Raw genomic sequence first — 23,003 nt, 5'->3', positions numbered from 1 at the left:
GGCCATTGCAAACAATTTACTTTTTGTGTGCATAAATGAAATATCCTTCACAAAAGAAAATTAACATATATTTTTGCCACTAAATCAACCCATACAAAAAAGGATGAAAATCGCGATATATATTCGGCTTGTCCCGGAATAACACGAGTTGGTCACGAATGTGAACGATCGTAGCAGTTACCTCCCTTGTAAGACTCTCCAAACAGGTGCGTCCTAAGTTACAAGATGGCTGCCAAATAATGCTTTGGGAACGGTGACATTCGTATTCTCGGACTAACAGGGACAGAAATGGAGGACGTTGATTTTTCAGCTGTTTCATTCGAACAAATGAACATAGGAATAGAAAAATATCTAGGTTTGCACTTGAAATACCTTAATGTTATACGATATAATGGTACATATATCAATGAACATATAGAAGAAATGTGTTATCCCTTGGACGTCTTTTTGTCAAGCTGTAAACTCCTGGCATAATACCACTATGAAAGAACTTTATATATGAACAAGACGTTTAGCTGGCTGAACTAATTTACTCCGTGATAATATTTCATTATTTACTGAAGATAAACTGATAATTGTTTCATATAGACTATCCATGGTGCAAAACATACCACACTGACATTGAAAGAAAAGGCCCCAAACTGCATTTGCTTGTACCAGCTATATTGGCTCCAGGAGTCGCTTTCATAGTTGAAATCAATGTTCTGTTTAAGCGCCTGTCTGCTCAAACATCCCCAAACAGTCACAATCCTAAGGCTTGTACACACCTTCCTATGGGTTACTTGGTAGTTAGCCGAGAGCTGCGATGCAGTCCTACCATGTCTTGACTACTTGGTAGTTAGAATAAGTGTTTGGGTGCTATTGGGAAACTCAAATATTCTCAGTAAAGTGCAGTCAAGGTGAAACCATCTTGTTGAACAAAGTGGCCTCCAACTTCCTAGATAAGCTGATGAAAGAATGGTTATGACAGTTAAGTTTTCTCATTTCTGCTTGCAAGAAGCAAGAATTTTCAAAGGCTTGGCAAAGGAATTGAATTTGATTATATATATTTTCAGAGAAAAAAACTGGAGTATGTAAGATCACCCTTGATGAAAGAGTCCCAGCAGATCGCCATGCAGTATTGACATGGGAACAGGTAATTTCATATAATATATTGGACCTGAAAACCAAAGGTCTTGAATGACACCTCACACAGTTACAGTCTGTTATAATTACAAGCTAACAAGTTGCAATTACTAAATCATCCCACCTATATAGTAAACATATGACGATAACCCTAAACTCTGCTACTAGCCCACAGGAAATATTTGTGACTGGACAAGCTGACTCAGGTTTGTGAGGCAGTAGTGCAGACAGCACTGCCACAGCTTGTAACAATAAGTTTCAATTTGCATCTGTTTAGGAATTCTTTTCCTTTTCCACCCCTTTTTTCAAGGGATAGCTGGCACAGTTTGTGTAAAATTATACATGAAATCATGAAAGGAAACCATGTGCTGAATGTTATTATGAGCTCTTACAACAAAGAAATATTCTGCTTTGAACATGTTAAAAAGTTTGTTTAATTTATTTACTGCCTGTCTGAAAGAGGGGAGTTAACAAGACATTTTTATTGTTTAGGATAAGTATTATAAAAATACAATTCAAAGTCAAAGTCATTTGATAACGATGGGGGAAAATAGGATAACACACACACTTTGTAATTATGTACAACTAAATGTATGAGATGTGGTTCAGTTTGGATGACCATTCATCATGGTATTAATTCATTACATTGCTTTTCCCCTGTGATGTCACACTATAAGTAACCAGTGAAGGTCCGGGTTAGAATATTGCTCCTCAGTAACCCATGCTTGTCGTAAGAGGCTACTGACGGGATCGGGTGGTCAGGCTCGCTGACTTGGTATACACTTGTCATCAGTTCCCAGTTGCACAGATCAATGCTCATGCTGTTGATCACTGGAATGTCTGGTCCAGACTCGATTATTTACAGACCGCTGCCATATAGCTAGAATATTGCTGAGTGTGGCGTATAACTAAACTCACTCACTGACACTATAAGCAATGATAAGTAGATAACTATGAAAGAATTTGGTGGTCCTTAAGTTCTTTGTGTAGTATATATAACTGTTTCATGACTATCATTTTTCAGAGAAACTGCTGTCTTTTACCTGAGGATTTAAAAAGTTTCTACCTGACGTCAAATGGTTTTCACTTCACATGGTCTGTGAAACTGGACAGTAAGTTCTGCTTACACTGATATGTGTTATTTGAACTTTCCTTTTCACAAGTATACGTACCATTGGGCATTTAAAGAGAAACAACAAATCTGAACGTTTTGGCACTTGTCAGAAGATATATTAGGATTATGGTTACCAAACATGTATGATTCTAATTTGAGAATGATGCATGACTTTTAAAGGGCTAAAGAATGCCATCCTTGTACACTCAGACTGTGTATTTGTCAAGTGTAAGAAATGTCTTTGGTACCAGCTGGACCATTCTCTTCCCACAGAGGTTCCTTGTCATATCTTCCTACGAACCTCTGTTCTAATACAGCCATATTTCCTGGTTCTCGTAAAATCCCCTAGCGGCAAAAAATCGCAACACAAATTATCTCCCTTCTTTCTATCCAATCAGAACACGTGTTACATCGACTTAGATCCAAATTGACTAATGCAAGTAAATATGGGGCCACAAATATCCCTCCTCTGCCGGGGACATATGTTAATGTGACACACAAGACATTTAATGGCTAGCTTGTCCGTTGTCAATGAGGGTGATGGAGACGCCATTGATCCACCATTTCACGACTGAGTTCTGTCTAGAAGAAACGTTTGCGCATCGCGCAGGAGAAGAGGTTCTAGTTTTCCCGAAGCATACGGAAATTACCGAGGCCTTGCAATTGATCACATTTGAAACAACGTCGCTGACTGCACAACTAAATCTGATTGCAACCAATCACGAATCCTGAACACTGGCACCATGAACGGGATGTATTAGAACAGAGGTTCGTAGGAAGATATGATAAGTAACCTCTGTGGGAAGAGAATGCAACCGGACATGTGATCAGGGATGTTTCTCTGTTTGTGACACATTGTTGCATTATAGACCAGACGCTCCCTGTAGGGAAGATGCACATCAATGGGGTGGAGCAGCTCAACCGTCTTGATGTCAGTAGTGACAAACTGACACACATTCAACCCTCCCTGGCCGACCTGGACACAGACTCTGACAACGATGATCCCATCTCAGGTCAGAACCTGCTAAACACACACTTATTATGATTATTAGAAAGGAGTTTCTGTGCATGTTTGATAAAATATGTTTTAGTCAGCTGACTTTATGTACTTATATATATAAGTCATGAAACAGAAATGTTTGAGTTACACATTGAGTGTCATTTTACTCATATGTAATATGTAAGATCTTCGGACCTGAACAACAGAAACTAAACAATATAATCCAGTTAGAATTATTTTTTCATACTGACAATGGCAAAGAGAGCTTTTTATAATAAAAATATCTCAAGGGATTTGTATATGACTGAAACTTATTTCTTTTCTGACAAAGATAATGTTGTTTGTCTTGCCAATTCAAATCATACTCAAGGTGCTCAAAAACATTCTGTGCCATCCATTTTATACATTATTTCATTTTATCCTGCTAATCACATATTTCTTTATCAAAATCTGTCCCCACCAAAAAAACCCACTTTCCTAACCAATAAGAACTGATGAGTAGATCCCAACCAGTTCTTATCACCAATTAGTATTGTTTTTACAGGCATTGAGAAGCCCACCTTCACTGGACGTAATCGGCTCTATGAACTCGACTCCTGTGATGGCTACAGCAAAGTGTGTCTTGTGTACAAGGAAGCAAAAGCAGGTAGGAATTTAATTGATATCCTTCGTCTACAGTACATCAGATATACTGGTACCAACAATTCAGGCATTTTACCCTGTATGAGTGTGTCTTGCTGTAGTGTTGATTTGTGTGTTTATTGCATGTATTGCAAGTATGCATGCTCCAAATGGTTTTCTAATCTCAGTTTTCTCTTTGGATTCCTTTTGTCACTGAACAGATAACCGAAGTTTCATTCATGCAACGTTTTAGACAGGTCTGACTTGTCTGATTTTGTTGATATCAGGAAAGTGAAAATTCTACCAAAAATTGTATATATATATAGTTGTTTTGTTGTTATGCCTCTGTGTTGTGTTAAAACAATTTCTTATCTGGTAGCTATACCAGTCATGACAGTTGTCCTTTTTCTCAATTGAAATCTCCTTTTGATCAATGTGTTTAAAAGATTTTGTTAAAGATGAAGCAATATAGGGTTAAAAGAAGATTAACTGGCCTTTAGACTAAACTTGGACCCTTTGTAGGGATCTGTGGCTCTTCAAACTCCTGAATACAAGATATACAATTGTCATGATGAAATAAATGTTGTTTGATTTCTTTGATTACTTCTGTTTTTGTAATTTGATGTAATTTGATTGTGTTGAAGTGTGTCGTACTGAAGACTACCCTTGTTTTCTGCCGGGTAATAACAAACAAGTCATAGTTCTAGCAATTTTGTTTTATTTTAAATTTTTGTGCTTCATTTGCTTCAGGATTTTTATTTCAGCTTTATTTTTTATGTCATTTCTAGGTGCCTATTTTAGTCTTACTGACCAAACCAACTATGTTTACACACATATATACATGAAATACTTTCCTTTGTGATGTAACCAGCCCAACTAGGTTCTGATGACTCAAGTCCAGATGAATTTGAATTTCCCTTCACTGATTTTGCAAGTATGCTGAGATGCGCACTTCATTGTAATCTCATGCCTTGATAACGACTGTAAAGAAATACAAGAATTGTATCACAAACTCTTTGCTTTGTATTGCACTGCTAGTGGATTGATTTATCTTTACTCCTTTACACAGTTTGTACTAACCATAAACAATTCTCTCACACATGGAACTTAATTATTTAAGGTGAGTGAGTGAGTTGAGTTTTACGCCACACTCAGCAATATTCCAGCTATATGGCGGCGGTCTGTAAATAATCGAGTCTGGACCAGACAATCCAGTGATCAACAGCATGAGCATCGATCTGCACAATTGGGAACTGATGACATGTGTCAACCAAGTCAGCGAGCCTGACCATCCGATCCCGTTAGTCGCCTCTTACGACAAGCATAGTCGCCTTTTGTGGCAAGCATGGGTTGCTGAAGACCTATTCTACCCCGGATCTTCACGGGTCAATTATTTAAGGAGATTTCAATTGTCTTTAGTTCATGAAACACAAAAGAAAATTTATATGTGTCTATTATATGAATGTGAGTGTTCAATAGCATCAGTTGTCATCTTTGTATACCCATTGCTCTAAGCTTTGTATGTTTGTTCTTTTTCTATCTTTCATCATGTATTACAGGGGTTGTTGACTTGCTACTTGTCCTTTGGCACGTGGCAGGCAAAAATTGCAGAGGGTTTGTTATTGAATGAAATCACTGTAAAGCAGGGATTTATCTGAATATCTACAGCAAATGTTGCTCAAATGTTCCTATTTGGAAAGAAATGTCCAATTCAGGTTATTAAACAGAGCAATCTCTTTGCTTTAGAATGTTATATTTTCAGAGAAAAATGCTACGTATTTTAGTTTCTCATTGTTGTATTGAATGTGACCAAAAATTCTTGTGGTGTATTTGCATTTGTCAGTGGCCTTATGGCAGAAAGCTGAGACATAACAACTTAATTTACCAACAGTTTACATCAGCACTGCAGTACACAACTGAACATACCAGTAGACATTGTAGAATGAAAAATAAACTGTACTTCAAGTGCACATGGGCCTCTTTTCAGATAATATTCATAAATATTAGCATTCATAGACATAATAGAGAATATGGGTCTCTATTCTGATAATATTATAAATGTATATCAGTAGGTAATAAATAGAATCAGCCCAGGATGTAGGAGATCACAGAGATGTGATGGGCGTGGCCATCAAGATATGTAATGCTGTCATGTAGAATAGTACATGGAAATCTACACCATTGCAGTTAGTACATCTATGCAGTTATACCTCAGTAGTGTCTTAAAATATGCTTTCAGTTGTCACCCATGTTAATGACCTGTTGAATTTTGAATAGAGTAAGGATTTTCTGAAGTCAATTGGAAAATCCCAGCTAAAGCCCTGTATTCTCCTTGTATTTGGTAGTTTATATATATGCTAAGTAATATTCATATTTAAAAGAATATAAAACAATAAGACCTGTTGTCCAGGAGATACTTTCATTGTCACCTTCACCTGTATCAGTGGGGGCATTCAGGTAGCTTGGTAGGTAAAGCGCTTGCTCATCATGCTGAAGGCCTTGGTTCAATTCCCTACATGGGTACAATGCATGAAGCCCATTTCTTGTGTCCCCACCATGATATTGCTGGAGTATTGTTAAAAGCGACATAAAACCCAACTCACTCACTGTATCAATGAGCAAAAAAGCCAGATACTTACTTAAATTGATATTCTGTGTATATACAGCCTAGTGCCAGTTTAACATCTCAGATATTCCCTGCTGCAAGGTTGTCTGGAGATGTACAATGAAATGCTTCTGTCTCTCACATTTTGACTCTGTCTGTTGACTGAAAACAGCATCAAGGGCTGTTTAGGTTCGAGGGATTAGAATAGGTTCCCCTCCTGGAGTTTGTACAAGCTGTTCATGTTCAAGGGATTGCAGAGCGGAATAGGTCCCCCTCCTGGAGTTTGTACAAGCTGTTCATGTTCAAGGGATTACAGAACGGAATAGGTCCCCCTCCTGGAGTTTGTACAAGCTGTTCATGTTCAAGGGATTGCAGAGCGGAGTAAGTCCCTCCCCTCCTGGAGTTTGTACAAGAGTTTAACATGGAATAGTTTGTACAAGCTGTTCAACCCCCTCCTGGAGTTTGTACAAGCTGTTCATGTTCAAGGGATTGCAGAGCGGAATAGGTCCCCCTCCTGGAGTTTGTACATGCTGGTCTTGTTCAAGGGATTACAGAACAGAATAGGTCCCCCTCCTGGAGTTTGTACAAGCTGTTCATGTTCAAGGGATTGCAGAGCGGAATAGGTCCCCCCTCCTGGAGTTTGTACAAGCAGTTTCAGTGATAAAGTTGGCTTGTTGTGTGTCATTTATCATCTTGATATCATCCTTGTTTCCCGGTCTTGCCCGTAGATGTAACTGGAGTATTACTGGTTTAAAACAACATTCACTCATTCCGTTGATGTTTCCATCCTAATGATACTTAGGGACCAGATCTTTGTTCCATCCACTATTTTTGTGCACTAATTATTACCCACCTCTAATGCATGTCATATTTTGGGATGACCCTGACCATGTCCTTGTACATATGTTTCACGATCTATGGATATAGCCTCATTCTTAACAGTCTGCAAGTAAAACTTCAAAACAGCTCTTTCTGTAAAAATATCACAAAAATTGTCAGCTTACATCATTTACTTTGATGGTAACTATTGAAATTTAGCTCTTTCTTCATTTCCATCGAAACGACCGATATTAATTTAGTTACAGGTGGATTTTCTGGATTTTAGCTCAAAACATATTTACAGTGCACGCATGTCAGCTCTGCATGATGATTTGATTTGATTAGAATTTGATTATTTAAGAGAGAAAAGGGAAAAGTTCCGATAAATGACACTCTGCACTCACTCTCTTTCAGCGACCATGTGGGCTATGCCAAGTGGCAGTTCATATTAATTATGTTTATATTGGCGTTTCCATGTATTTTTCCTTATCCTGACTCATGCTCTTTTTGCTTGTCTTCTTCTTCTTGCGAACATAGTGGAACACTTGTATCTCCCTAATTGAAGCTCCCTTCAATTTAAAATCACTAATTAGTATTCACCACGAGTTACCTCCTTTCCACAAGCGCGGGAACGAGGGCGCCACCTCTACCCATGTGCCTCACTCTCTCCTTCTTCGCCCAGTGAGCTGGACGTGAGAGCGCCTGTGTCTCCCGACACACTATATCCTTTGAATTATATTTAGTTAGTTACCTCGTATAGACATCTATAGAGGTTTAGCTAGTATCCTTCAACGATTATATATTGATATTTAGTCGTTTTTCTACAGTTTAGTCACGGGACGCCGTGTTTGTTTCAGTGGATTACGTTGATGAAAATTCTGTACTATTGCAGATTACGTTTTTTATGCTGCTGCTGATCCGCCTTTAATATGATGTACGGCGCCATGTTTATTATATTCACATTGCAGTTGCGGTACTAATTTATCCAATTCTACCTTTTTATTAATATTTACTTTGCGTTTGGCACGCACAGCAGATAGGTCGCGTATGCAGAGTCTAGTATGACTGATACACCGGAACCCCTCGCCAGTCTACTGCTGTTGGCCGACTCCCCTCCCGTGTGGTGTTCCGCTAGAGTGGTGGAGAGGTGTGGGACGTAGTCCGCCATCTCCAAGAAGCATCCTGCTTCCCCAGACATCCCATCGTCGCAGCAGAAGACTAGAGGGTTTTTCTACTACATCTCAACAACCGAGACCGTTCCCATCGAAGTTTTGGGCCTGTATGATGATCAGCCGGTCATCATACCGGATGTACATCAAAGATTGACCGATGTCGGCACAGATCAGCATGCAGCCTGATGTACCAACGCAGATATGCGATGATCGTCCTGAGGGTCCCATCATTACCAACACTCAACGCAGACGTCGCACACCCAGGGCAGCGTCGACCTCTGAGGGAAAATCAACGAAGTCTACTAGGACTTTCTCAACCGAGATTGTTCCAGCCGATGACCTGGACCTCTACGATGATCAGCTGATCATCATCCCCGACGTACGCCACAAGAAACGACCGGTGACAGCTACAACGACATCAGCAGAGATCACCATGCAGCCTGATGCCTCTACACTGATGTCGGACGATTTTCCGGTGGACCCCTCCATTAACACCGCAGATAAAGCACCGACGACCTCGTCGCAGACCATCCCAGAAGACATGATGCGACAAATTATGAACATCATGGAGGACCAATATCTGCGGTAGCAGGGTCCGAGCCTTCGCGAAGGCTCCAACGTAGACAGCACCCCAGAGGCACCCCCCGTCAACGTAGCAGCCAGGACGATGTCACCTTCGCGAAGGAAGTCACGGACCACCTTGACGAAGGACCTAGATGTACAGCCTTCGCGAAGGCCTTCGCGAAGGCGGAAAGGACCTAGATGTACAGCCTTCGCGAAGGCGGAAAGAACCTAGATGTACAGCCTTCGCGAAGGACTTCGCGAAGGCAGGATAGATCATCACCTTATGCGGTTTCATCCCTAGATGTGGACTCGGACCATCAGACATCACGGAAGCCTTCGCGAAGGTCATATCGTCGTTCCCCCGGACCGGACGCAGAGGAAGCTTCGCGAAGGCATGCGCGAAGGACACCTGAATCCAGATCATCATCATCTAGAAGGACATCGAGGGACTATACAAGAGCTTCGCGAAACTATCAACGTTCCCCTCACAAGTCTCCGAGAAGATCAACCCATAGACAAGTTGATCATCGATATCAAGTATAAGAACTACAATCGTATATTGGTTCTGTTGAATCCATGACGAGACGTATGTTCGCTGGCCTAAATAGATCTAGAACGATCAATTAGACACTTATCACCAGACTTCGTAACACGACTTCTGAATATGATAAGATGATCCATGCGGCCCTACTTAGGCAAGCGCTTCGCCGATCCCACATCCTGTTAAACACAGAGGCTGTTCACGAAGCAAGCGCTCATATATATATTTATATATATATATATACTACTAATCGGGCTTTGACTCGACACCTTCGCGATGGTCGCGAAGGCTAAGTGGCTCCAAGTCTACTTCACCCAGAAGATCTAGAAGGGATACTTCGAGAACTTCGCGAAGTCTCCGGCGTTCACCGAGGAAGTCTCCTCCAAGGTTTCCATATACTAGCCACTCGTCATATATAGCTACTCGTCAGTCCGTTCAAGACGTCGCATAAGTTGATTATCAACTGTATGCCAGATGCCGTCTATAAGCCTACGCGAAGATAATTGCTCAGGCTATTTACAACACAGAACGTCGCTGTATTATTAGTCAACGACATTTCATAGATCTTCACAGAAATCAACTATTCCGTATAAATTGCTAATATACAATCCCGGACGACGATACGATTATCTACATGCGTGACCATTACGCATATCTGCAGACAATTCAATATCGAAATTGAACAGCAGCCTTGTTACAGCGAGTATAACTCTTAATCGTCAAAGTTTCTGAGAAGAAATATGTACAAGTTCAACGTTAATTCTACAATTATGACGATACATTCATGTATACAGTCTACAAGCTCACAACTTGCAAGTTGTTTATACCCTTATATATAAGGAAGTCGGAATTATATTCAAAACTGAAATTACTTTCACGACAACCAGGAAAATAACCTACCCAGCATAAAATTACAGAGCGAGATTTTTCGCGCCGGAGGTTTCGCGCGGTTACCATTAACCCTCGAAACACGTGGTCACTCGGATAACTTCGGGAAGCTACGGTGAAGACCGACGTTTATGCTAATATCAACGACGACAAGAATTTATTCAAGGTGGGTTTTTTCCCGCTACACCGGTGACATCACAGCGCGGGTATTATACAGAATCAAAATGCCTTGTTCTGATTGGACCGCGAGGGACAACGACCTACACAGAGGTCGATCTCTATTCACAGTTCAAGACTTACGTCACAAGTGACAACTATATATCAGTGAACGAGCAAGCCTCATTACAGTCCAGTTAACCTGAACATTCATGATTAGACTGCCTTTCTTCATTAGAGACCTCCCCTGTCAAGTTAAGACGAGGGATCGGCAGTCAGGCGATTTTACATAAAGTTCAACGAGGACAGACACACCTGGTTGTGCACCTACATCATCAAGGACTTCGCAGCGAATTACCTAGACGAAAGATACAAGTGGATCTAAATCCACAGCGTTTCAGACTACAGCTGAATTTCATCAAGCGACTAACACAACTAGATGGTTAGTAAACCTACTAAACTTCTGTTTGGAGAATAAAACGGAAATTTCACGCCCAACCTGGGGATATGAATATAGTGCTCCAACACCTCACAAGTGAGGTTTATGAACACGCCTGGATGACATACTTGGACCCCATGATACGATGATTCTATCAAGATGGCCAGCAAGAGCACTGTAAATTTATCTCCACCAAACCAAACAGGAGGAAAAAATGCAACAGATTATTTTCTCTATCATCAACTTACGCAGAGTGAAGTCTCATGTATTATATCTCCATTTGGATCAGAACTGTCATACTACGTGCATATGCGGATGGACCTATTCCGACCCTCCATGAGCTTAATACTCATGATATTATAGCTCTAACTTCTACAATTGTTGTACACAAATATGATTGAAATAATGGAGGGTTTATTTCTGGAAATCCGATATGGTGGTTGCAAACCATTATCTGAGAGATATCACCACCGAGGACGTCTCAGGTATACACCAATTCGATCCCATGGTCCTCGCACAACAGCTGACAGTTCTCGGAGAAGATAAGTCAATCTAACAGATTTTTACTTATCTTATAACAATACTAAATAGCTTCATGCTATATATAATTTACTTAAGTTCCTTTTATCATCACAGTACTATGATTATTACATCATACAATATATAAGTTAACAACTCTACAGAGTTTGTTATTATATATATTTACCTTAAGTTATTCATATCTTAAGAGTAATACTATGGTTACATGATAAATGCATTAGCTAACAAACTCTACAGAGTTTTTGGCTATTTTATACATAGCTTAAGTTAATTAAGCTAACAAACTCTACGGAGTTTTACTATTATATAGGTAACTTAAGCTAATTATACCTTAAGCATAGTACTATACTCATATTATTAAAATATATTGGCTAACAAACTCTAAGGAGTTTTGCTATTATATAGGTAGCTTAAGCTTATTCATATCTTAAGCTTAGTACTATGTTTATATCATATAAGTAGATTAGCTAACAAACTCTAAAGAGTTTTTTGCTATTTGGCTTAAGTATCATCATATTTCTAAGCAATATGGTTATATTATAACATGTATTAGCTAACAAACTCTACAGAGTTTTAGCTATTATATATGTAACTTAAGCTTATTCATATCTTAAGCGCAGTACTATGTTTATATCATATAGGTATATTAGCTATCAAAACTCTAAAAGAGGGTTTTGCTATTATATATTTCGCTTAAGTTTTATCATATTTTAAGCTTTATGGTTACATTATAACATGTATTAGCTAACAAACTCTACGGAGTTCTTGCTATTATATATGTAGCTTAAGTTTTCCTTCATAAGCTCAATACTAGGTTTATATCATAGCTAACAAACTCTAAAGGGTTGTTTTCGCTATTATACAATTAGCTTAAGTTTTCATCATATCTTAAGCAGTATGTTTACATTATAAAGGTATTAGCTAACAAAACCCGACGGAGTTTTGTTATTATATATATATAGCTTAAGTTTCATCATAACTTAAGCTCAGTACTATGTTTTTAACATAAAAAGTATATTAGTTAATAAACTCTAAGGAGTTTATTTTGCTATATACATTTAGCTTAAGTCTAATCTTATCTTAAGCTTAGTACTATGGTTACACTATAAACATATTAGCTAATAAACTCTACAGAGTTTTTTGGCTATTATATATGTAGCTTAAGTTAATAATATCTTAAGCACAATACTATACTCATATTGTAAAATATATTAGCTAACAAACTCTACGGAGTTTTGCTATTATATATGTAGCTTAAGTTCATTATATCTTAAGCACACTACTATACTCATATTGTAAAATATATTAGCTAACAAACTCTACGGAGTTTTGCTATTATATATGTAGCTTAAGTTAATTATATCTTAAGCACACTACTATACTCATATTGTAAAAATATATTAGCTAACAAAACCCTACAGAGTTTTGCTATATATATGTAGCTTAAGTTAATTATATCTTAAGCTCAGTACTATACTAATATTATAAAAATATATTAGCTAACAAACTCTACAGAGTTTGGCTATTATATATGTAGCTTAAGTTAATTATAGCTTAAGCACAGTACTATACTCATATTATAAAAATATATTAACTAACAAACTCTACAGAGTTTTTGCTATTATATATGTAGCTAAAGCTTATTCATATCTTAAGCTCAGCATTATATCTATATCATATAAGTATATTAACTAACAAACTCTAAAGAGTTTGCTATTATATAATTAGCTTAAGTTTAATCATATCTTAAGCTTAGTACTATGTTATATCTTAAAGTATTTTAGCTAACAAACTCTAAGGAGTTTATACTAGCATATTAACAAGCTTAAGTCTATTAGTCTTAAGCATTGTATTAATGTTATATATACTTTATCATAATAAGTACATGGTAATAACCTTTATATGGCAGCTGATAAGTTAGCAGCAGGAATTCATCAGTTCAGTGCCTTTATGAAGTTCCCATAGGGTTATTACAATCATCACAGTTCAAATCACTAATTATTAAAAATCCAAAGTATTAGATATTCCCACCTCCGTTCCGTAGGATGCTACAAGCAAGAGCATGAGTCAGGATAAGGAAAAATATGTAATTTTTAGAGTAAAATTGATATTTTATACTTATCCTGACTCATGAGGTCAGCCCTCCCATCCTCCCCAAATAACACTTTGGATTTCCTGTAAATTCAAATGTTGGGCTCAGTATATGAGGAGAGAGTGAGGCACATGGGTAGAGGTGGGTGGCTCTGCTCCTCGCCTCCCCCTTGTGGAAAGGAGGTAACTCGTGGTGAATACTAATTAGTGATTTTAAATTGAAGGGAGCTTCAATTAGGGAGATACAAGTGTTCCACTATGTTCGCAAGAAGAAGAAGACAAGCAAAAAGAGCATGAGTCAGGATAAGTATAAAATATCAATTTTACTCTAAAAATTACATTTTCTGCTTTGTGTATTTAATATATATCTATTTTAAGAGTCTTCTTCCTTTGTATTATCAGCATTGGCTTATTGCATCTGTAATATCCTCACCCTGCTGTTGTTACATTCTTTGATATTATAGATAGGGAATCAGGCTGACTCCAGTAACACAGGTGCTTGCCATGTATGATCTATTCTCTTAGATAATCATAACATCCCTATTTTGATATAGGCTAATGACAGATGCAGGACAGCCTTACACTGCCATATATTTTATAATACATACAAAGTTTTGTTATCATCATAAATTTTCAGGGAAAACATACCTTGCAGTTCAATGCTTATTGTGATTAGTTTAATATTTTATTGTAACTTCATCATAAAAGTTAAATTGGTCATAGCAATAGAATATCTGGAACCCTTGTCTATTGATGATGGTCACAGAGGTACATTGTATATGTTGTATCTCTAAGATGTTGCTTTTTGACTTGTATATCATGGTTTGTGTCAGTGTATGAAGATGTTTCAGTGTAAGTTTCTTTCAGGGTATGATGGTGTTTGATTCCTTTCGGTAATTGATTATTTGAAGGATGCATATCTTGCAGGCAGATGTACAGTTTAGAAGCATGGTATTGAGAAGCTACCATGTCTCCATGCCAGGGCGTTGACACATCTCGACATGATTAGACACACCATAGGTGACATGCCTTGATACACTTTGATATACCTGGACATGCCTTGACACACCAGGACATGCCTTGAAACATCTGTTCATGGCTAGAAACACCTGGACATGGCAAGACACACCTGGACATGGCTAGACAAACCAGGACATGGCAAGACACACCCTGACATGGCTAGAAACACCTGTTCGTGGCTAGAAACACCTGGACATGGCAAGACACACCTGGACATGGCTAGACAAACCAGGACATGGCAAGACACACCCTGACATGGCTAGACAAACCTGGAGATGGCTAGAAACACCTGGACATGGCTAGACAACCTGGACATGGCTAGACACACCTGGACATGGCTAGACAAACCTGGACATGGCTAGACACACCTGGACATGGCTAGACAAACCTGGAGATGGCTAGAAACACCTGGACATGGCTAGACGACCTGTACATGGCTAGACAAACCTGGAGATGGCTAGAAACACCTGGACATGGCTAGACGAACCTGGCGATGGCTAGAAACACCTGGACATGGCTAGACAAACCTGGACATGGCTAGACAAACCTGGACATGGCTAAAACACCTGGACATTGCTAGACGACCTGAATATGGCTAGACAAACCTGTTCATGGCTAGAAACATCTGGACACGGCTATACAAACCAGGACATGGCAAGACACACCAGGACATGCCTTGAAACACCTGTTCGTGGCTAGAAACACCTGGACATGGCTAGACAAACCTGGACCTGGCTAGACAAACCTGGACCTGGCTAGACAAACCTGGATATGGCTAGACAAACCTGGGCATGACTAGACACACCAGAACATGCCTTGACACACCTGGATGCCTTGATACACATGGACATGCTTAGACACACCTGGACATGGCTAGACACTCTTAGTCATGACTAGACACCAACACATACCTACACATTGCAGACACACCTCGAGATAGCTAACACACCAGAACATGCCTTGACACACCTGGACATGCATTGACACACCTGGACATGGCCTGACACACTCGGACATGGCTAGACACTCCTAGACACACCTGGACATGGCTAGACAAACCTGGACATGGCTAGACAAACCTGGATATGGCTAGACAAACCTGGGCATGACTAGACACACCAGGTTATGCCTTGACACACCTGGACGCCTTGATACACATGGACATGCTTAGACACACCTGGACATGGCTAGACACTCTTAGTCATGACTAGACACCAACACATACCTACACATTGCAGACACACCTCGAGATAGCTAACACACCAGAACATGCCTTGACACACCTGGACATGCATTGACACACCTGGACATGCATTGACACACCTGGACATGGCTAGACACTCTTAGTCATGACTAGACACCAACACATACCTACACATTGCAGACACACCTCGAGATAGCTAACACACAGAACATGCCTTGACACACCAGGACATGCATTGACACACCTGGACATGGCCTGACACACCTGGACATGGCTAGACACTCTGAGTCATGACTAGACACCAACACATACCTACACATTGCAGACACACCTCGAGATAGCTAACACACCAGAACATGCATTGACACACCTGGACATGCTTGACACACCAGAACATGCCTTGACACACCTGGTCATTGCCTGACCCACCTAGACATGGCTAGACACACCTGGACATGGCTAGACACACCTAGACACTCCTTGACACACCTCTGCACACTTGAACACTCCTGGAAACACCTGTACATACCAACCAAACCCATGTAGAGGTTAACAGCAAAAACTGATTAGATGAAACTACTAAAATCTTTTCAGGAAGTTATGTATATATTACAATGACAATGCTTTTCACAAATAAATCTTTTTGACAAGTATTGATGAAAATTAGTGTATTGCACAAGACTTTTGTCTTCTAATATTTGAATATTTTATTGTAGGAGTGAGCGAGCCCACCGTGGAGATCTGGTTTCTGGACCGTGCCCTGACGGTGGCACTTCCTGGCCTCATCGTTCCTGGAGTACTACCGCCTCATGCTTATGCACCTGGGGCTGCCACAGTGGCAGTATGCCTTCACAGACATCGGGCTCAGTGCTCAGGCCAGGGTATGCTCAGTAGGACCACTTTCATTCCTCATAGATCCATGTGTGCTCTGTTAACAGGCAGTGACTCAGTCAATCTCATTCAAATTTCCACAAAGCTATCATAGTGCCAAGGTGATCATAACTCCGAAGGCTGTCACTTTGTTGAATGGGACTCAGATCTATTCTTCAGAGTGATTCTTCTCTGGCGAAGACCAAGGGACCCTTGTATAGAAAGTTGTGTAAGGTGAACCTTTTATTCAGCCAATCAGCAACTAAATTCTTAGTATGATTAAGCAGTATTTTGTACCAGAATCTCTGCTTTCAGTGTCTCAAAAGCAAACTAAAACATTAGGTTCGAAAGTAGAATAATATGCAGTGCCATTACATTATTGTGGGTGTTTAATACACCCTGTTGTTTGGAGTTGTTTTTAAAGTCATAATTTTAGGTAGTAAAGACATTTCATCAATGAAACTGATATGTGACTAGCCCATGCATCCTTCCTTCAGACTGGTGGGTTGGTTTACCAAGAGTTCACGTGATGTACAAAAGTATATAACATCATATCAGAGCCAGCCGTCTGATTTAAATGTGACTGAGGTCTGACCATTTGCAGTCCACCATCATATACCTGGAACTTTGAAAGTGGCATTTAAATACAAACATGTACACATTCATTGAGCTCAGGAGCCTAAAGTTGTGTCACAGGTTTCGGGGTTTTCGTGGGGGTGTAGGGTGTGGGGGGTTGGTAGCCAAATGGTTAAAGCGTCCGTTCGTCACACTGAAGACCAGGGTTCAATTCCCCACACGGGTACAATGTGTGAAACCCATGTCTGGTGTCCCCTGCAGTGATATTGCTGAAAAAAGGCGTAAAAACCATACTCATCTACTCAGGCCTACAATGAATTATAGAGATTATTATTGAGTGGGTGGGTTCGAGAGAATTAGAAAATCTGAAATATCTCAGAAAATGGTAGGATGAACCAACGATTTTCAGAGGATAATATTTTATGATTACTTGATATTAATGAAATCAGAAACAGTATCCTAAATTCTGATTGATATTCTTGTTTAAAAAGTGAATGTGTGCAGTCATTTATAGTGCTGGTATTGGCATACAACCTGAGATATGATATATCACGATACTAAAATTTTAGTCACGACGATATATTGCCAAAGTATTGTACACTGAAGCTGCGATACGATACAAATCCCGATGTAAAGGTGGCAACATGATACTAAAATCTTTAATTCTGACACCAACTATAAAACACCTTAAGATCAAAACAAAATCAATTTTAAAGTATTATGACAAATTCTGCCAGCGTTGTTCAATGTTCATTCGAAACAAGATAATTAAGTCTATACACGAACTTGTTGAATGTTGAAAACATGTGAGTGCTATGTCTGACACAGTTCTTGACGCAAGAATTTCCAAGAAGACATTTACCTATGAAGGGAAAATAAGTAAGCATATATTTCTATCCTTAAACAAAAGTAAATCTTTTTTCTTGACAGATATCGCGATTTGGCAATATTAAAAGTTAAACATCAATGTATCGTGGCTCATTTGAAGTATCATATCGGGATATACAACAATGTAAATCGTTGTATTGATTCACTGTATCGGCGGCCCATGCATCGATGCGTATCGATGAATCGTCACACAACTAGTCATTTAATCTTGGTTCCATGTGAATGTTGCCACAATCTGTACCTACTGTCTCCAGCAATGGTTCAACATGTATGCTCCCATCAGGCTGGAAGTGGATGGAGAAATAACGGAGATGCATCCAGAGAAGACAGCCACAGACACAAGTGTAGTGATCAGTACGCTGGACGTAAGCAAAGTCTTCAAATCCAGGGCTGATAGGAAGTAAGTCTGGAGCTGTCGCTCCCTACACTGTAGCTTCTGTATGAGATATATACTACTCAAAACAAGTTAAGGGTCAAAACTTTTAATGGCCATAACTACAAATATATATAACAATAAAATGTAGCGATCATATAACAACTCGAGCCAACATTTCATGATAACCATAACGGGAGACAAAAACAGCAGGAATGTCAGTGATTGCTGATCAATAAGGTCAAAGTGACCAACTGTCAGAAGTGAAAATTCAAATGCCAACATTGGACTAATAACGGATGTAACCACCTCGAGCAGTAAGACAAGCAGTACACCTCTGTCTCATACTGTTCACCAGTCGTTGGAAGAAGGCTTGGGGTATTGTCTGCCATTCTGCAATGAGATGCTGGGCCAGTTCTGCACGGTTGATTGGAGGGGCGTGGTTGTTACGAAGCCGACGTCCTTACTCGTCCCAAGCATGTTCCATAGGGGCTAAATCTGCTGAATATGCCGGGCATTCCATGTGCTGAACATTGTTCTGTCTACGAAAGTCCGTCACAACATGGGCACGGTGTGGTTGGGCATTGCCACCTTCGAATATGGATCCGGCGCCGGTATGCGTTGTAAACATTGCAAAACAAGGGGTCTGATAATCTCCCCGTGATAGCGATTTCGGTCAGGGTACCATTAATGACATAGAGAGGTGTCCTTTGATGAAAGGAAAACGCACTTCCAAACCATGACACCCCCGCCTCCAAATGGCAAACGTTGGTTGGCGTTAACATCAGCAAACCTCCCTCCTGGGCGCCGATACACACGGAAGTTCTGCCATCAATGTACTGTAGAGTAAACCTAGACTCGCCGGAGGAAAGAACTGATGCCCACTGAGCACGCTGCCAACGAACATGGCGTCTACACCAGTCATGTCTTGCCGTGGTGTGTCGCTGAAGGAGCGGTGGTCGTATTGCTGGTCACCGTGCCCGAAGATTATTCCTCGTCAGTCGGTTCCTGAGAGTCTGATCAGATACCAGGTTACTTGTGGCAGTTCTCAGTTAGTCACGGAATTGTCTGGCAGCTACTCTGCGTTGTGGAAGAGCCATATTTGTCAGGTATCGGTCTTTTCTAGGAGTTGTTGATGGAGGCCTGGCAGAACGTGGTCGATTAGTCAGCGTTCCAGTGACACGAAACCGGTGCCATAACCTTCTAATGACACTCTGACTCACATTTAGTCTCTGAGCCACACTGCGTTGAGGTTCGCCATCTTGAAGCCACGCAAGAGCTCTTCCTATGTCTGTCATGCTCAGTTGACGTCTTGCCATTGTTGAATTTCAAGTGACAATAACAATGCGACATTTACAAGTTTTATAGGGAAAATAAGCATGCACAGCACTAATCCCACGAAGAACACGTGCCCATGTTGTTCATGATGAAACATCATCTTTCACACGCACAGTGGTGGTGCTTCTGTGAAGCACTCGGTGTTTCAATTTGTTCATTTTTTAACACCCTACCACATGATGACTATTGGCACCACGGTTATCTGCAGCCTTTATCCAGGTTCTGCAGTGGTTTTGAATAAACTACCATACACAGAATGTAAAATGTTATTTATACATAATGCAACCAGCCTCATCACTAACATTACATGATCGCATGACCCTTAACTTGTTTTGAGTAGTATAGATACCCAGTAGCCATATTTTAGTCATTACTGTCACACAACCCATAGTACACTTATACATAGGAGTTACTTTAAAAAAATACTTTTCCCAGAAACTAGACAAACATTTTATCACAATCATTTTATTGTCAGTTTTTTTATTGCTACCCATGAAGAGAAAGGTTGTCATGAGTTTGACACGAGAGGTTTAGATGTTTTTATCTCCCAGGACAATACAAGGAATATTGCCAGGATTAGACAGGTTATTCAGCCAATGATGTTTATTATTTTCAAGAAAACAAGCTGCAGGGGCTCAGAATGCCGGCCAGACTGGGCAAGCCGGCAAGAAGAAACCACCAGTGTCGTCAGCAAGGTAAGCTTCTAGTGGTGTGCCACAACTTACATCAAGCTGCAGGTCGTCAGCAAGGTAAGCTTCTAGTGATGTGCCACATCTTACATCAAGGTGCAGGTCGTCAGCAAGGTAAGCTTCTAGTGATGTGCCACATCTTACATCAAGATGCAGGTCGTCAGCAAGGTAAGCTTCTAGTGGTGTGCCACAACTTACATCAAGGTGCAGGTCATCAGCAAGGTAAGCTTCTAGTGGTGTGCCACAACTTACATCAAGGTGCAGGTCGTCAGCCAGCAAGGTAAGCTTCTAGTGATGTGCCACAACTTACATCAAGGTGCAGGTCGTCAGCAAGGTAAGCTTCTAGTGGTGTGCCACAACTTACATCCAGGTGCAGGTCGTCAGCAAGGTAAGCTTCTAGTGGTGTGCCACAACTTACATCAAGGTGCAGGTCGTCAGCAAGGTAAGCTTCTAGTGGTGTGCCACAACTTACATCAAGATGCAGGTCGTCAGCAAGGTAAGCTTCTAGTGGTGGCCACCTGCTTACATCAAAGGCAGGTGCAGGTCAGTCAGCAAGGTAAGCTTCTAGTGGTGTGCCACAACTTACATCCAGGTGCAGGTCGTCAGCAAGGTAAGCTTCTAGTGGTGTGCCACAACTTACATCAAGGTGCAGGTCGTCAGCAAGGTAAGCTTCTAGTGGTGTGCCACATCTTACATCAAGGTGCAGGTCGTCAGCAAGGTAAGCTTCTAGTGAAGTGCCACAACTTACATCAAGGTGCAGGTCGTCAGCAAGGTAAGCTTCTAGTGGTGTGCCACAACTTACATCAAGGTGAAGGTCGTCAGCAAGGTAAGCTTCTACTCTAGTAGTGTGCCACAACTTACATCCAGGTGAAGGTCATCAGCAAAGTTTAGAGCCACAGTTTTGTAATAATCTAACAGTAATATGGTGCTGTCTTAATATTCAATACAACTTCTGATGACCTTTACATATGGTAACAGTACCAACATTTCATTGGATTGGATTTGTGAACACACATAGAAATATAAGCTTTTGTCCTTGAAGGGTAAGCATACTTTTAGGAATGGAAATTGTAACTACATAATAAGACGTTAAATCCTATTCTTAACTGGTTTTGTTATGACCTAAACCAGTTTTTTTTTTTAATTGCCTGAATATTTTGAGAACATGTAACCACAGACATTTGACATTTTCAATATGTGAGGGCAAAGAGGTTTAGTTTGTTATATTTTAATGCTGCACTCAGCAATATTCCACCTATATTACGGCAGTCTGGCCAAAGAATAACCCTGGGACATTATCAAGGTCTTCTGTGGGGCTTTGTGGTGTAGGAAATACAAAAATTACAGGGATGCTACTAAGCATAACTCTCAGAAAACTATATATTTATTTCATTCCAGATCTCAAGGATCACTTATCAACAGGCCATCACAAGCATCCTCTCTTGCAGGATCAGGGAAAGGCCCCAAGTGATGATGATTATCAAACACAAACTTCCATTGTCAAAATTGCAGGAATTCTGCAAGGCATTTGTATACTGGGAGGTGACAACTACCAATTTGCAGGAGGTGAAACTGTAGAGTTCCGACTGCAACAGAACTGAAAAAAATGGATATGGATTGTCTGCAGATTCATTTAAATGGGGAACAAAATGTTTGCACTGCAAAGTTAAGGTTTTTGCCTCATCTTTGAAAATGAAACTATACAACATGTTAACTTATTAATAAAATGTTTACACTGAAAATGGGAGGCTTGTATTAGTTGATCGGATGTGTTCAAGTTGGGTAGTCGCCTGTCAAAATGGATGATGATCTGATGAATCAGCTGTCTTTCTGTCTGGTGACGTGCAGAACACAAAACCACAGTCATTTAAGACTGACTGAGTTTTAAAATGACAACTATCCCTTTTGAGTGAGTGAGTGAGTATGGTTTTTACGGCGTTTTTAGCAATATTCCAGCAACATCACGGCGGGGGACGCCAGAAATGGGCTTCACACATTGTACCCATGTGGGATTCGAACCCGGGTGTGACAAACCAACGCTTTATCCACTAGGCTACCCCACCGCCCCAGTCATTTAAGAACTGACTTTCACTTTGTGTCAGTTCACTGGAGTATGAGTATTCATAGTGAAGACCAAACTTTATGAACATTGGCACTTTTTCTAAATGTTCTGTTCACGTACTATCTATGGCTTTTCCATTGGACCAAAAGGATGGTTACATGACAGAGGGTCCGTTCGTACACACACTGGTGCACAACTTCCTCCTCCCTTCAAATTCCTTGGTATGATTATGATTAAGACCTATTAAGAATTGACTTCAGTATTTTAATGTATGTACATTCAAGTCATTCCTATTTATTATAATAATA

At 40.1% G+C, this 23,003-nt stretch overlaps 1 protein-coding gene across 1 annotated transcript; it reads left to right on the top strand.

Moving 5' to 3' along the window:
* The first annotated feature begins 218 nt into the window (after positions 1 to 218).
* On the top strand, positions 219 to 22,375 carry LOC124284618 (tubulin polyglutamylase complex subunit 2-like). The gene is given in 10 exon segments (XM_046720724.1): positions 219 to 355; positions 1,056 to 1,135; positions 2,150 to 2,237; positions 3,109 to 3,252; positions 3,784 to 3,885; positions 16,616 to 16,662; positions 16,664 to 16,780; positions 18,488 to 18,633; positions 20,562 to 20,639; positions 22,032 to 22,375. Coding segments are annotated over 10 exon segments (942 nt in total). The 5' UTR covers positions 219 to 288; the 3' UTR covers positions 22,105 to 22,375.
* Positions 22,376 to 23,003: the final 628 nt, after the last annotated feature.

This window comes from Haliotis rubra, unplaced genomic scaffold (genome assembly GCF_003918875.1).
Source record: "Haliotis rubra isolate DU_JTF1 unplaced genomic scaffold, ASM391887v1 Scf34, whole genome shotgun sequence".
NCBI lineage: Eukaryota > Metazoa > Mollusca > Gastropoda > Lepetellida > Haliotidae > Haliotis > Haliotis rubra.
This window is presented reverse-complemented; position numbering and strand designations above follow the sequence as displayed.